This window comes from Epinephelus fuscoguttatus, linkage group LG11 (genome assembly GCF_011397635.1).
Source record: "Epinephelus fuscoguttatus linkage group LG11, E.fuscoguttatus.final_Chr_v1".
NCBI lineage: Eukaryota > Metazoa > Chordata > Actinopteri > Perciformes > Serranidae > Epinephelus > Epinephelus fuscoguttatus.
This window is the reverse complement of record NC_064762.1, coordinates 3,921,627-3,938,019: the sequence shown is the minus strand read 5'-3', so window position 1 is coordinate 3,938,019 and position 16,393 is coordinate 3,921,627. Positions and strand designations below refer to the sequence as shown.

The 16,393-nt window shown below is 42.9% G+C and overlaps 2 protein-coding genes across 5 annotated transcripts in view; both read right to left on the bottom strand.

Annotated features, from left to right (window-relative positions):
• LOC125897313 (vascular endothelial growth factor A-like) overlaps positions 1–16,393 on the bottom strand; it is a 341,071-nt gene that overhangs the window by 311,616 nt on the left and 13,062 nt on the right. The window contains exon 7 of one of the 3 annotated variants that reach the window (XR_007450407.1): positions 13,884–15,121. Coding sequence is in view for 2 of the 3 variants with exons in the window: in XM_049590544.1 (XP_049446501.1) it covers positions 15,085–15,121 (37 nt within the window). In the remaining variant the exon portion in view is untranslated. Of the gene's footprint in view, positions 1–12,813; positions 15,122–16,393 lie in introns of those variants that run through there. The other 2 variants (XM_049590544.1, XM_049590545.1) reach the window with 2 other exon arrangements.
• cipcb (CLOCK-interacting pacemaker b) lies at positions 1,183–12,665 on the bottom strand. 2 transcript variants are annotated; one of them, XM_049590521.1, is made up of 4 exons: positions 12,603–12,665; positions 7,087–7,237; positions 6,838–7,001; positions 1,183–5,094 (listed from the first exon to the last, which is right to left on the bottom strand). In XM_049590521.1, the coding sequence occupies exons 2-4, from the start codon at positions 7,193–7,195 to the stop codon at positions 4,186–4,188; spliced, it is 1,182 nt and encodes a 393-aa protein (XP_049446478.1). In that variant the 5' UTR covers positions 7,196–7,237; positions 12,603–12,665; the 3' UTR covers positions 1,183–4,185. The 2 variants fall into 2 exon arrangements, with proteins under 2 accessions (XP_049446478.1, XP_049446477.1); XM_049590520.1 differs by having other exon boundaries at positions 12,281–12,651.

Sequence of the window (16,393 nt, the reverse complement as noted above, 5' to 3'; positions counted from 1 at the left end):
CACAGACTTATGGTTTGATACAGTTCAGTCCCGTAAACTGAGCCCAGCTTTACAGTGAGCTGATGGCAGCCGCTCTCTAATGAATTCATGTGCTATGGTAACAGCTGATGGCAGCAAAGAAGGAACCCTCCTACAGAAGAAAGTCACGACTGGTGCTGTTGTGCTATTTTCAGCCAAAACTCCACTGACGTTTGATATTTCTGTTCCAGTATCAGGACAAGATATAATCTCAGCAGATCATCACATTGTGGACCTTTTAAGGAGCAGTGTGTAGGATTTAGTAGCATCTAGCAGCAGCCAGATAAAACCTCTCCCATGTGCCAAGCATTAGCTCCTGGTTAGAATTCCTCCAGTATTCATTGTTAAGGATATATTTAAGTGGGAGTCAAATTATCCACAGATGTCTCCTCCTCTCGAAAAGAAACGGATCAGGTGATTAAAACCAGTAAAAACACTTAATAAGGCAGTTTAAGGTTTCAAATGAGTGGCACCTGCTAACGTGTGCTCACCTTATTTCTCTGATAGCTTAAGATCCAGCCGTTTAGGAGGATTTTAACCTGGAGCCCAATCATCCGTAAAGGTCTCTTCCTCTCCAAAACAAACAGACCAGAGGATTTTAACTGGTGAAAATCTGTTCTTCCACTGCAGTCCAGCTTGTCACAGAGGGGCTGCCGACTATGGCGGCTGATACAGAAATGTCAATGCACGCTGCAACATGGCAGACTCTATAGACAAGGACCGGCTCCCCGTGTAGATATAAACGGCAAATTCAATGGGAACAAAAACACAATGACTCTTATTTACCAGTTATTATACACTAAAGAAAGCGTACTTATTAGGGCTGGGCGATATGTCCTGACAATTATATCCCGGTGTTTTCAGGCTATATCGCGATACACAATATATATATCTTGATATTTTTAAAACATCCTAAAAACACTTCATTAATGCTAGAACAGTGACGAAATCAAACATTACAATATTTCAGTATTTCTGACCAAATACCCTCTCTGATGCACAAAAAGCATCCTCAGAAAATATTAAAATAATTTGATTTGTGATCAATAATTATCAATAATGTGGATATAACGACTACGTGGGTTAAGGCAAGTGTTAATACACTTAAAAAGTCTGGTAAGTTGATAGATTTGTCACTTTACTGTAATCGAGCCTTTAGTACGAGGGGGAAAACCCCCACAAATGATGCCATATCATGATGATAGGACGATATATATAGTCTCATATCTCGATAACAATATAATATCTTCATACTGCCCAGCTCTAATACTTATTATATTTCATTTATGTCAATGTATCCCCCTAAATCCTGCACACTGGACCTTTAAGATGGAACAATATTGACATAAATTCCAAGAACATAGTGCGGCTTTTGCATCTGATTGAGAAGGAATTGGTCGACAAAAGTTTGAATGATCACATCAAATATTATTACACAGTTAAAGACACAGAACATGAAAAAACATGCGAAACTGCTCGTAATTAAAATAAAAAATAAGTGTTAGGCTTGGCTGTCCTATAGGAATAGTATGTATACACTGGTAGTGTGCTTACGATGCCTCTCAATGCACTTCAAGTAATTTAAAAAGACTCGCAGTCTGCCTCAAAGGTGCTACTGTAGCTGCCGAAATTATTTTAGTGCAAATGCAAAGTTCTGTGACATACACTGGGTTTGGATATTAAGGCCATAATTTAATTACAAACATACAAAAAGTTCATATCAAGCATCACAAAGCTCCATAACTGTTCCTAATTTGGACAACGCAATTGCTTCTTTAAACTCAGGAGGCCCAAACTTGAGCTGGTCTCCATCACTCCACGGTTGTCTTAGTGGTTCACAAAATGAATATGTCATACAGGCGAAAACAGACAAATCCTCAACAAAAACAAAGTCTGCACTTAAGTTAGACAATACTGCCACGTTAAATTACATCCATGAGTATATAAAAAACACACATGAAACAAATGGCAGAGCTCATACAAAAGTTACTGATAAATATGGTTGCACTATAGGAAACACCCTCTACAGTGGGATGTTATCAGGAAGCATCTAAATGCCTAAGAGCTTCACTTCTAGCCACTTTGTATTACAGCTGCCATCAACATGATGGGAATGCTAAACTTGAAACAGTCAACGTGCCAAATCTTCCACATCAAGTTTAAAACGCAGCAGGAACTGAAAGACACTTGAGGCACGTTTGTCTATTTAAAGATGCTGACTGGCAGGCGGCCCTGGACAACATTCAACGTCACACGAGATCATTCCCGTACGCCCGTCATCGTAATCGTCGATTTTACACAATTGTAGCTGCTGCGTGAAATAATTTAGATTGTGTACACTCTTTGACTGTTAGCTGGATGTCTGGTGAGCAACACGTCAGTATCAGTGGAGCATAGATGAGAAGACGACCATGAATGATGCAAACGACAGAAACGTCAACCTTATTCAGTTAATGTAGTGAAACATTCTGTTTTCAGGATGAGTAGTACGCTGATGTTTTTCAGTTTTACACGAGAACACCTTGTCATGCACTGGTAAAGTTTACAGGTCCAGTCTTGGGGTTTTAATCAAGCTCTCTGATTCGGAGCTTGTACTGTGCATTTCAAAAGAGCTTGGTATTCATCCACTGCTTCATGCTTTGGATCCAAATCTCTCAGGGTCTTGATTGCCAATGAGCAGAAGACTTCTGTGCAGCAGAGAGGCAGCTTCAGAGGAGGAGATGTTGTCAGGCTCAGTATGGCACAACAGTGAGTTGTGGCTATGGCCCCGTTCGACTGTAGGTCCCCAACACACCGAGCCGACAGCTGGTGACCAGGCAGCGCTTAGAATGTGTGGCCGACCATCACGCATGTGTCCTTCACTGATGGCGTCAGTCGACCTTATCTGCGGCTGTCTGGATGATTAAGCTTGTTGAATCAGTGACAGAGGCAATTAGCGAGAGGTCTCAGTGACCTTGCAAATCTGTGATTTTGCTGATTTAGTGGAGTTTCTTCCAGTTTTTCACTTCTGTTCTTTTCCCTCAAGCTAAAGACTGAGGGCTGACCTGAATGCTTCAAAGCTTCACTTGGTGTGGTAATAAACGTCTAAATCAGTACTTGCATGCTCTGTTTTGTTTTTTCACCAGTAAGGACAAAGAAAAGGTGAGATGAACTGTGAATGTTTATCTGTGGCTGACAACTGCAATAAAGCACCTGCTTTTCATTTAGTGATGCAGCCCGACCCACAGTGTTCAAGTTATTAATAACTTAAAGAAACACTGCGTGCAATAGTCCACCTTCCACCCTCTCTACCTCTCCCACACACAGCAGCACTATGTCCTTTCAAAGCTGGGTTGGGTTCGAATGGTTGATGAGCATATATAAATACGCCCCCAGGACCTGTTGCATGATATAGAAGCTTTGAATATTCGCAGGTAATTATAACAGAAGCTTTGAAGGCCCAAAAATGGCATTCAGGACAGCACTACTTCAGACTGCTAGCCGACAACGTCAAGGTGCAGCAAAGCAAAGTGTCCACTGAAACTTTTTTTAGGTGGTAAACCCATATTCTCAGTTCACAATCTGAGCACACTGGATTCTGAGCTATATTTACAAATTCTGTGGCAAAAAATGGTAATTTAGTTTGTTGGTGAAGATTCTCAGTCATCCAGGTCATGATAATCTTGACTGTTACATCGTAGGTAACTGGACTTGCTTGGCAGAACAGAAGAAGCCTCTTAGATGAGAGGAGAAATGTCCAGTTGCCTATGATACAGCACTTAAGGTAGTCTAGTCTACTTTGCTTCTCTTTCCATGATGTTCCTGGATTATAAACACAGACTGCTGACTAAAATACGACCTCTCACATAAGCACAAAACGTGTGCACACTGGGAGACAACTGGCCACCAGCTGCAGTCTTAGGATGAGTTCAAGTGCAGGACGTGAGGCAACAAAAAGTCTTCATCTGCACTAATTCTTCGAGGTCAGCTTGGTGTGTCAGGGCCCTGAGGCAGCCTGCAGCCAAAATGTAGGCCACAGCTCACTGTGTGAGAGAGTCTGAGGGTGGGTGTGTATTGTGGAGCACATTACTCTCGGTCCATCTGTCTCTATACAGTCCAGCCCCCCCGACCCTGGTCTGCCTTTCCCCATCTCAGTCTAAAGGATTAGTGCCCAGCACTAGACTAGGTCTAATCTGCCTTTAAGCTGGTCTGAGCAGCTCTCTCCCTCTCTTTCTCCCCGTCTTCCTCCTGAAGACTGGCCTGCAGCTTTACAAAAATGCTGGTGTCACCGCTACACAGAGCCTGAAGGAAGAGGTCTGTGTGCTCTTTTAGCCGGTCTAGGTCGCCCTGGGTGCGTCGGTTCAGCCTGTGGAGCTCCTTGGTGCGCAGTGCAATGTCCAGCAGGCCTGATTTGCTCAGGATGTTGTAAGTGTTGCAGAAGCGCTTCCTCTTTGTATCAGCATCACTGTCACTGTGGTTATATTGTTCTAGTGAGCTGTTGTTCTGGATGACCATCCGGGGATCAGGGCCAGTGGTGTGAGTAACAGACAGGGAGGTGGAAAACTCTGCCTGGCTGACAGCTGATGAAGGCCTCTCCCTGGCAGGACTACTGCTGGCCCTGGTTTCTGTTGTGGGCAGAGAGAGTCGGCTCTGGAGCAGAGGGGACGTGGTGCTGGGGGTAGCAGGAAGACTGGGAGTGGTTGAGCCAGAGTTACTGGCACCACCACACAGATTTTTCTGCTGCTTCTCTTTCGGACAGTGTTCCCGCTGGGTGGACGTCAAGCTACTACCCTTCTCTGACCCAGAAGAGGAGGAGGTGCTGGAGGAAGACGAGGAACCAGTTCCTCTCCCTGAGGAACTGGAGCTGTCTCCAGGATGTGGAGCGATCTTGGGGTAGGATTTCAGGATTGGAAGATACTTTTTAGGGCGTCTGTGTCTAGATGAGGCTTCTTTGGAGGTGGGTGAAGCTTGACGAGAGACCACAGGCTGAAGGAAGACCACCTGAGGCTGCTGGACAACAGGCTGGACAACAGGCTGAACCACCTCCACTGTAGGACTGAACCCCCAGGGCTTCAGAGCAGGAGGATTATCTCGAGGCTACAAGGGGAACAAAGTCAAAATTGAGAGTTTTGAAAACAGGCAGATCCCACAAGCACTTGCCTGTTTTACATGTTTCTTTTTCATTGTTTGGGACACAATGAAAAATAATTTTAAAAATGTGGGAAACTGTTCTTATTGAATTATTTAAATTGTATTCATCCACCACACAATTCAACACTTTTCTGATGACAACATGTGCTAAAATCATAAAACACAGAATTCAGAAAAACGAAAACAAATTTCATGGGGGTCCTATTCATTATTTGTACTTGACATACAACTCCTATTATCAGTACTTGTAAGAATTCTAAGACATTTTCTGATGGTTAACTGTCAGTATTATTAGCACCAACACCCACAAAGTTTTGTCATGGCCACATAGCAACCCAGTCAGTTGTTATCAGATAACTAATCCTCCTGATATCCGACCACACGTTCAACCTGCGTCAGATCCATTCATGAAACAGCTGTCTCAGGTCAGTCTCAGGTTATGATCATTATCAGAGACTCCTGTTAAACCGTAGAGTTACATTACATAAATATCACATAAAGCTTAATTTTAATTCCTCTTCACCTCTCAGTGCTTCGCTTAGTCGCTTGCTGACCTTTACGTTCATGCTTTCCACTTCCCGCTCTTCATCTCCGGAGGCACAAAAATAACTTTTGTACTCCGATATCTCTAAATTAATTTCCATGTCTATTAGAGATGTCTGATCACCCCAGTTCATGGGAGGGTCAGATGATGTGTACCAACACAGCTCATTCATTCAGGCAAACTGCACACACAGGTTACACCTAAACTGTGTCTGTAATAATGACTATAACTAGTACCAATGTCATATACTCAACAATAAAGGCAGCTTGAGACACACACTGTGGCACTGACAATTCTATTTAAACAGAAACCTAAAACTGAGTTGTTTAAACAGAAATAGAAAGCTGCATTGCAGTGATATGGTGGAAATATGGCATTTAATTTATTCATTCATAAATTCATTTTTCTTAACCCCTTATCCCGTTAGGGGTTGCCAGGGGACTGGAGACTTTTCAAGCTGATGTTGAGCGACAGGCAGGGTTCACCCTGGACAGGTCACCAGACTATCACAGGGCTGACACATAGAGACAGACAACCATTCACACTCACATTCACACCTACGGACAATTTAGAGTCACCAATTACCCTGCATGTCTTTGGACTGTGGGAGGAAGCTGAAGCACCTGGAGGAAACCCAAATGCGAACAGATTAAAGGCTGATTAACTGATTAAAAGTTAAACTAAACTGGTCTGCTTAGCAAACTGTTTGAAGCCAAAAGTCATAAAAACTTGATTATCCCAAAAGGGAACCATAAATGAAGTAAACATCATTTATGGTTTTCTCAGTCTGATCTTTTTTAATTTTTAATGAAAACTGACTTTCATTTTGAGCAAGTTGACTTTACTCTTCCGTCTCTGCTGTTGGTCAGCCAAGTAGTGTTGACCCTTTGTGAATGGTCAGTCTTTTTTTGGCGACTCAATCCAGGCAGCTGTGACTGGACTGTGAAAATCTATTTCAGCTAAATGCAGGCACAACAAAATTGGACCACAGCTTTCCTGTTCAGACCTGCTAGTATCATAGCCTGAGGTTAAAAGGTTGAGAGCTGAGCCTGAGTGGAGGCGGGGAACAAGTCCATCCACACAGATCAAGTTTTAAGCTTCACAGACTTTTAGGGTTGAGAATTTGCTGTGTAGCAGCTGGGTACCTGCTTGAGAAGGACGTTGTTCATGATGATCATGGGGGAGAGGCTGGAGTAGGAGCCTCCCACCACAGCCAGCCGAGAGGTCTGTGGTCCTTGTTGTACAACAGGGCGGGGTGAATCCTCCGAGTCTGTGGTGTCCATGGTGCTCATGTGCTCTGAGCTTGCATCTAAAGACCAGGAAGAAGTGTGAGTGCAGTGAAGTGATATCATATTATCTAAGTATGTTAAACTGTGGCAAAAGCAAGGTCGAACCCGAGAACCCAGAGTCTCTCTCTGAGTCAGTGCGGGAGCCTCCAGACTTCATGATGCGTGGTCTGTTTGCTGTCCTTGAGTGAACCTCTGCCTTCCTCTTGGTGCTCATCTCCTTCCTGCTGTACTGACAATATCGTTGGCTTGACAGCAACTACATCAAAAATGACAGAATGTGTAGTTGTATACTTATTTACACTGCTCAGCCAAAACATTACAACCACTCACAGGTGAAGTGAACGACATTGATCATCTTGTGACCTAGCAATGTTCGGTTGGGAAACCTTGAGTCCTGGCATCCATGTGGATGCCACTTGACACACGTCACCCACACATTAAAGCATCTGTAGGACCTCATAACACACATGATGACTCCAGCGCCCTGGTGCGAGACACCACAGAAGACCCCCAGAAGTCCTGTGTCCGTGCCTCACCAGATTAGAGCCAAGTCAGGCCTAAGGGATCCCTGACATGGGTCTTGGGTAACTCTGGGATACCTGCACATCCCCCCGATGCTTGATCAGATTGGTGTCTGGAGAATGCCTTGAGCTCTTTGTCATGTTCCTCAGGCCATTTCTGAGCAGTTTTTGTGGTGTGGCACGGCGCACTGTCCTGCTATCAAGGAGCACGGTTACCATGAGGAGGTGTACTTGGTCTGCAAAGGTGTTTGGGTGGGTGGTGCGTGTCAAGAGGCATCCTGGTAGAGCATTGCATTGTAACAAGATTAGCAATGTCATTCACTTGGCTGATTGGTGTACAAAATCAACACAAAAGCTGAAAGGTTCAGTTAGAGCTGGGCAGCATGTCTATATCGTGCCATGGTCATATGTTAGTTATTTCAATATTGTAAAACAACCACCTCTTCCTTCTGATAGGCTGCATTAACGTCACACTTTGTCAGACCTTACTTGACAGTTCTAGGTGAGTGTAATGAACAACGAAAGTTTACCATATTACCTGTTTTGCCATCAATTTTTTCAATAACAACAACCACACTCCCCTACTTTTTTTATTATCAACACAGCTGAATAAAAACACCAAACATCATAGCTATTATTAGGGATGGGCATCAATTTTCGATTATCGATGATTGATTGTTAAGGCTTTTGATCAATCACAAATAATTCTCATCGATAGTCGCAGTGTTTCCCCTACAATACCTGGCATAGGTCCGGCGAGCCACCGTGCCAACGATACCCTTCCGCCCGGTGAGCATGGTGGCTCGACAGGCCTACGAGACCCCCGCCAGACCTATGCCAGGCAAAAAAATCAGAAACAGACGGAGGCTCTCATCGCTCTCCAAAGCCTCTGCGGCTTCCCTTGAGGCCTCTGAAAACACTACGCCATTGAAAGATGGAGGTTTTGTTGAAAACTGAAGCCTGTAACCTCTGGCTAGCAACGGTTGTAAACACCCACGGGTGATCTGCGCATGCGCGTCATTCTTCTTCTTTGGCCTGGGGGTTGAAGCTCAAAACTGGGGCAGCTGCGCTCTCTTGCGGCGACAGTCTGCACTGCACTCTTTTGTTTTCTCTCTTTTGAAATACTCGCTTATCAATTAATCGATAATTGATCGTTAATTTTTTTGATGATCAAATAATGAATTTTGATCGTTTGCCCATCCCTAGCTATTATAAACAAAATATTGTCAAACTGATGATATTGACGTTGAAGGGGAACACCTCCTTAACTTAATTAAGAATTCCAATGTGTTACTTCCATGGCGTAGGAAAGTTTAATCAATATTTGTAAACACAAGGGTAAAAAGTCTGGAGCTCCTCCATAGACAAGGAATACCTGTAATGTTTGAAGATTTATAGTTAAAGATGATGGTCTGACCTATCTGACGTTTCTGCTGTATTTATTTTATGTAATGTGTTGCATCTTTTATAAACCAAATCTACTGGCATGGAAGTTTAACAATGTACTGCAGTGGACGGAAGCCATAGCAAAATGTATTTCTGAGACCTACAATAATCAATAAGAGCTATGTGAAAGCTATATTTCAATATCTTCTCCGTTTTACCTAACACACTTACTGATCGACACTGTGGTAGACCAACAACTCAGTGTCCTGCTAAGGTTAATTACTGTTTTTGTCAATGGCTTTAGTTCCCTGTTGGAAAAGGCCGTCTGATGGTGAGGTAAAACGGTGAAAATGTTCTGAATATTGCAAACACTTAAACTGTTATTGATTTTTTTTGGTGGGCCTTTTAAAGGTGGCTTAAGACTATTGAAGCAGTATTTGCTTAGCGCTGTTTGAGTTTATGTATGTAATGCAAGGATTTTCTGCCAGGGTGGTATTGTAAATAAACATTGTGATTCGGCCTTTACTCAGAACATTCCCCTGAGTGCTCTCACTTGAGTGTGATAACATGGAAATGAATAATCCGTTTATGAGGCTTATCCTGGTCATGATAATATTTGGGATATGGTATTTACGTGAGCACGGAGTAATCAGGTTATTCATCTTCCCTGTGTACATCTTGGTGTCAGAGTACTCAAGCTAGCACATTTGGGTTTATCATGACCAAAATATGATGTTTACATGCTCCAACACATAAATGGAAAACTCCAAATACCTGATCATGATCAAGTCATCCATGGCCATGTAAACGCACACTCATCAGTAACATATTTCCCAATTCACTGTCTATGGAGCAGCTCCAGCCTTGATATTCTATGACAGTGATACTCAACTTGAGGCCTGTGTGGCCTTTTGACAATGAAAATTAACTGATTCACTCTGGAATTTCTTTTACTTCTAATATAAATAAGGTGCCAGAGTGCGTATGAAAGCATCAATACAGAGCTTGTTTATATAAAAGTAAAGGGCCAGGGGAGGATCCCTCGAACCCCACAGCAGAGGTCCGGGCTAATTATTTATATATTGATTCTTAATGTTTATTTATTAACTTGTCCCTGGCCTCCTGTCATTTTGCAAAAGTGGCCCCCAGGCAAAGCAGACTAAGTATCCCTGCCATATGACTAGGGCTGCCCCTTGGAAGTTGGAGATTCAAACTGTCAGTCGGGGATCCCTCAGTCGACTGAGACTGCTTCAAGACGAGCAGTTGTTTTTGTGCCGTGTGCTTCTGGGGACATTTTGGTCCCCACATTTTGCTGCGACGTGAGCACTCTTGACTTTCACGCTACTGGTAGAGTCAGCTGCGGACGTGATGCAGCAGCATCGAGGAGGATAAACTTTCCATCGCAAGTCAACGAGATAACATTATCTGCTCTCCCCTGCTGAGTAGGGGTGAATCTGAAGCTCACGGGTACTTCATACGATACAGCCTTTGACTTTTGTTTGACATCTAATGTCGGCAAAAAATGTCACACATTCCCAATCCATCGTTAGCACAGTTAGCTTGTTTACTATATTACATGGATGAGTCACACTCAGTATGTTTACATGCACAGTTAAGTCCAGCTATGGTTACAGCTCAACTAGACCATATAATTGGACAACTGACCTTGTCTCAGTATACAAGCAGGGGTCGAGGTATGTCCGACTCCACTTCAATAGGTGGCAATATGCCCCCTTTCAGTTTTTAGTATAGGAGCTTTTTTCGGTTGACCTACTATGTCACAGACCAAACAATCAAGCATCGTCCAGCTGTTCTGCCACTTTTTGAAAGTGTTTTCCTCCCATCCATATATTTAAAAGTATTGAACTCTTTCAGCCGCCACAGCATGAAGTGTATCTCCTCATCTGTCTGAAAATTAGGGCTGCCAGTAACAATTATTGTCATTGTCGACTAATCTGTCAATTATTTCTTCGATTAGTCAACTAATCATTTTATCGAAAAATGTGTTAAAATGTTGAAAAATGTCGGTCTGTCTCGCCCAAACCCCAGAATTACGTCATCTAATGTCGTGTTTCATACTCACGGCAAAAGGTTTTAGTTCACTGTCTCGGGAGAGTGTGTAAAGCTGCCAATATCTGAACGTAAGAAGCTGCAGTAAGAGTATTTTGGGGTACTTCTATAGTACTTTTCTATGAGAAATGACTCAAACCGATTAGTCGACTACTAAAATAGTCACCGATTATTTTAATAGTCGACTAATCGTGGCAGCCCTACTGAAAATACATGGCTCTACATGCTGATTTCACCATGTTGTTATGGACTTCTTCTTCTATTATGCATTAAAATGGTATTCGACTTCCAGGTTGAAAACTGTGGAGCATGTGCAGAGCGCCTAGGCCAGTTTGGGTCTGACTGACTGTGTACATGCAGGAGTAATTTGACTTTCAATCACATTATCTGGGTGTGTTATCTCGACTTTGAGAGATCCAATTTAGTACGATTTCAGTCAGACTAGCATGTTTAAATGTATTTTAAAAGTCTGGTTGGACTTACACAATAACTCAATTTTCTCTGTCATGTAAACGTAGTGACTGAACGTCCCGCTGAGCGTCTTTATTTATTTTTTTAAGATTATTTTTCTGGCTTTTAGCTGTTATTAGATAGAACTGTCCAAGCAGAAGGAGAGAAAGAGGGGTGGCGCACAGCAGGGGGCCGCGGCAGGGACATCACCCCTGCACATGGGACACCCATCTGCTCACAAAGCCATCGGGTGCCCCCCACTGAGCCCATTCAAAATGTGATATTGAAAAAAACAACAACCCCAAAATCATCAGATTTTCGTATTCACAATGGTCAAACTCTCAGTGGGTACAGCCCTACCTATGACATCACACATTTGAGTTTCAGCACTGTAGCACACTGGTTTGTGCAACTGTGAAAGTGTTGTTTATGGTCACTAATATTTTTGAACTGTCTGAGACCTTAGGTATAACATGTATGAATTTTGAAAACAGGTGAAGTTCCCCTTTAAAACATTAACTTAACCAACAATGTAAATATACAGTCACTTGCTAACGTTACATTTTGTTAGTATGCGGCTAATGTATGTTAAAAATTACCACAAATCCATTCTGCATGACATTTAGAGGTCACGTTAGCTTGTTAACTGGGGCAACATTTGATATAAGACGTGCTAACGTTAGCTAACTAGCTAACACAACTGAACACACAATAAAAGTTAGCATTTTTTTAGCTAACATTAGCATGCGTTAACGTTACGCGCTAACAGTTAAATGACATGCTAATGTTAGATCGATAGCAGACACGTAGTAGTCACGCAGTTAACGTCACAAAAACACCACAAGACGTTTGAGAAACACAAAAGAATTTGCCTGAGTTACGTTGTCCTCGGTTAAGTCCCACCGACGCTGACTTTAAAGCGGAGGGGAGACGTGCTTGCAGCCGGGTCGAGGTGTCTGCTGTCGGAGACTTCAGTTCCTCGGTGTGGTCGCTGCTGCTGCTGCCGCCCAGCTACGTTGACTAGAACTCGGTGTTCCACGGTACAATACACGAGACACACCGCCCCTCCCCTGTCCGCTCCGTCACATGCGGAGCACGGTGGCAAAAACAGCCGTTAACCGTCGCAGTTTAATTGTCTCCCGGTGGCGTCAAAACGGAAAGCGGACTACAGACAGACGGTGGGCTTTCACTCACCTAACGACAATTGTTCCCGGGCGGCGGAGGACACAAGCGACAGGGTATTAGATACAGACAATCTGCCATATTTGGAAGTTCGGGGCGTGGCGCTGTCTGGAGTACCGGTGACGTCACAGCTACGCCCGCCCACTTGGTAGATTTCCTGGCTTCTGATTGGCCCGCGCAGCCAGCAGCTGAAAAACGTGACCGCTGCAAATGTGTGGCAAGTTAAGGACATTGTGTTCGCTGTGTGCACAGTTAGGAGGTGTACTGTACAGTGCAGGCATCTCAAATGTACTGTCGGGGAATCCAGTGACGTGAGGCCGGGAGCGTAATGTACTGGTGTGTTACATAACAGGCTGGCTGGCCCACAGCTAACCTAAGCGGAGCAATTCTTCTCTGCTGCATGTTTAAAGTAAACAAAACGCTGCCCATCAGAACAAAACGTTCTCACGTGGATGTATCCTGCTCTTAACCACATTAGTATTACTCTTACATGCCTGCAAGAAGAAAAAAAAATGGAGGATGAGTCTGCAGAGAGAAATGGGACATGGAGAAATAAGCACAGCTTTATAGGCCTGTCGCACACTACAAGAGAATGCTCCAGAAAACTGAAAACAGTACATCACATTTCTTTCTGGCACTCATTTGAAACCTATCAAACAACTCTGATTAAGTCATACTGTTTCATGAATGCTATCTCATCACTTCACAGTTGTCAGGCAAGCCTGATCATCCTGTTGTGTGAAATACCAAATGAGGAAGCTTAGCTGTTGAATCCAGCCACACCTTTATCATCCCACATGTCTGTGAATGCAAAACACATCAGAATGCTTTGTTATAGATGCGCTTACGACAGAGAAAGAGCTCTCAGTGTCCCTGCATGTTACACAGACTAATGGTCCACCGATGCAAATGTAGATGACACAGAGGTTCCTTTTATTTGGACTGCATTTTATTGAATGAATGTTTACGTTCCGTAATAAGTAAATAACAATCTAAAGAAAGTCACATACATGATGTTTCAGTTTTATAACAGTTATAACAGGAGACACTCTGCAAAAGTTACAATGAAAATAAAGTTATGAAGGTTTCTGGCCTCTGTGTGAATGTTGCTGTTGATCTGACAGGTAATCATGTTCTCCCAGTGTCAGCGTGGGTTTCCTCCAGGTGCTCCAGCTTCCTCCCACAGTCCAAAGACATGCAGGTTAACTGGTGACTCTAAATTGTCCGTAGCTGTGGATGTGAGTGTGAATGGTTGTCTGTCTCTGTGTGTCAGCCCTGTGATAGTCTGGTGACCTGTCCAGGGTGTAGCCCACATGTCGCCCAATTACAGCTGGGATAGGCTCCACCCCCCTTGTGACTTCATGTAGGAACTATTTTCTTTCCACCAAACTACACCCAGCAACTGTAGCAACACCCAGAAGGAAGAGTGTATCTTCTACTAGTAGGGTTAGGTACCATTCACATTTGAACCTATAGCGGCACTGGTGCTGGCACCTCAAATTGCACTAGTGCCAAATGGTACCTTTTTTGGTACTTTACTCATATGCTTTCCAGCTTCAGGGCATTTTGCAGTGCTTCCACCTCCTGTCTGAACTCCTAGGTACCAAAATCTGGCATCGATAGCTTTAACATTAATCAGTGCCTGGGTGATTAGGTTGGCACCCTTAAAAGTACAGAGTTCAGTACCCTACCCAAACTGCTAGCTCACTTAGCACCACTGAGTTAGCTAACATTACGTCTCAGCCAAGGAGGACGCCATTATGTTTATATCTCACACTGTCATGAGCACGAGCCCCTCGTCCATGAGTAGATGCACATTTCCTTCTGCACATTGATACAGTTGGTGGGTGTAGCTCAGTGGAAAGAAAATAGTTCCTACATGAAACTGCTCACAACAAGGTCTGTGGATTATCTTGAAAAACCAGGTCATGATTTCTGGAAAGAGACATTGATTTTGAGTTTTTACAGTATATATTTTTTTGGCACTTTGAACAAACCAAGTGTCATCTAGTTCCATTATATTGGAGAGAAGGCAGACATCTCTCTTCTCCAACACTTGACAACTCACACCAAAACAATCTAGATTGATAAACAGCACTACAGGTAAGAAGAAAATTTGTATTTTGGGGGGTGAACTGTCCCTTTAATCATTTCCCCTGGCAACGGATATGCTTACTGCATCCTACTAATTATTCTGAATCTGTCGTCTATTTTTAAAACCTCCCACAAAAGCAGCTAACCTTTTAAAACTAAAACTGCTGCTGATTTTGTTCTGTTAAAAACAGCAGTTAGAGCTTAAGGAGTTTGCAGATAGGATTGTTTGCTTTGAGAATTTATCAAAAAATAAAACAATGTCACGGCCAAGATGGAACGTCTGATGGACGCACTGGATGAGGACAGAAATATAAACAGAGGATGAATGAGAGATGATTGATTCACAGATGAGCTCCACTCTGAAGTTACTCCTCCACGTTAAAGAATGGACAGATGAGACTCAGTGAAGATCGATCTTGTTTTGAGGGAACTGGCACCTGAAAAGACAAAAACACACGATTAAAGACACTCACATTTTGGTATGTCTACAAAATACATCTGTGTTCATCTTTTCAACCAACATTATCTGACTTCACCAAATCTCATTTGAATTTCAAATCTTCCGACTGAGCTCTGAGGCAGCAGAACATTTGGTTTTAATTATATTCATGAGCTATTTCCCATTTTGCCGGTGTCATTACTGGATTTGCTTCTCCATTAACAAAATTGTGGCTTCATGCACCAAATTGTGAGAATTGGTTATTGAATATCATTATTTGCTCTCAGTGTGAAATCGTGCTGAGGGGATATTGTTCAAATGCATTGTTAAATTAGATCAAAGCATTATAGAAACAATCAGAAGTACCTGTTTGCATGTGTTATAGCTGTTATGTAGCATCTCTGAGCAGAAAGCACAAAACCTTGGTTTCCATAATAATCTGCTTTTTAAGCAGAGATGTGTTACAGGAATCTGGACTGAGTCACCATTTCTAAAGTCATGTGGTTGAATATGACTTCTTTTTTTAATCTTTATACCAATGTTTTAGGTTGAATATTATCTTTAATGTAGTGAGTTTAACTGCTCTTTAACTGCACTAAGAAAACAGCTTCCAGACCATTTACATTCTCAAATATTTTCACATTGCACAGTGGTTAGGAGACCTGCTAATGTACTAAAATGTCATCCCAGAACTAGAAATCTCCCACGTGATCATTTTGATGCTTGCATAGATGGGTTACAGAACAGACCTACAGGGCCCATGAGGTCATTGGTCCTTTAAAGATGTTTTGCTGTCATTGTGCAACAATCCCATAATAAACTTTGTGCATATTGTAATTTAAGTGATCTAAGAGAACACTAGACTTCTGCACCTCCTCTTGGCTCTGTATTCAGGTTTTCAAAAATCTAGGCCATGATGGGAGACTTCACAATCACAGGTAATTTCTACAAATGCGGATGTGTGCATGTCCCTTCAGATGGCGAAAGTCTGATTCAATGGTGGAGAATCCTGCAGAAAAAGTTGCTATTCTAGTATTGGCAACAGCTGCCCACGCTGCATAGCGACCCAGAAGAGGAAGACTGGTCTATCAAAGAGAGAGTCAAACGAGAGTCTGGCAATAAACTAAATAAAACATGTGTCAGTATCTGCAAAGTCTTTCAGAGTTGGAGAGAAAATGAAGCTAATAGTTTAGCCTTCGGGGAACCAGGGCCCAACGGCCACAGCTGCAGCTTCAAACCTCATATTTTTGTAGCTAAAGTTTGCTAGAAC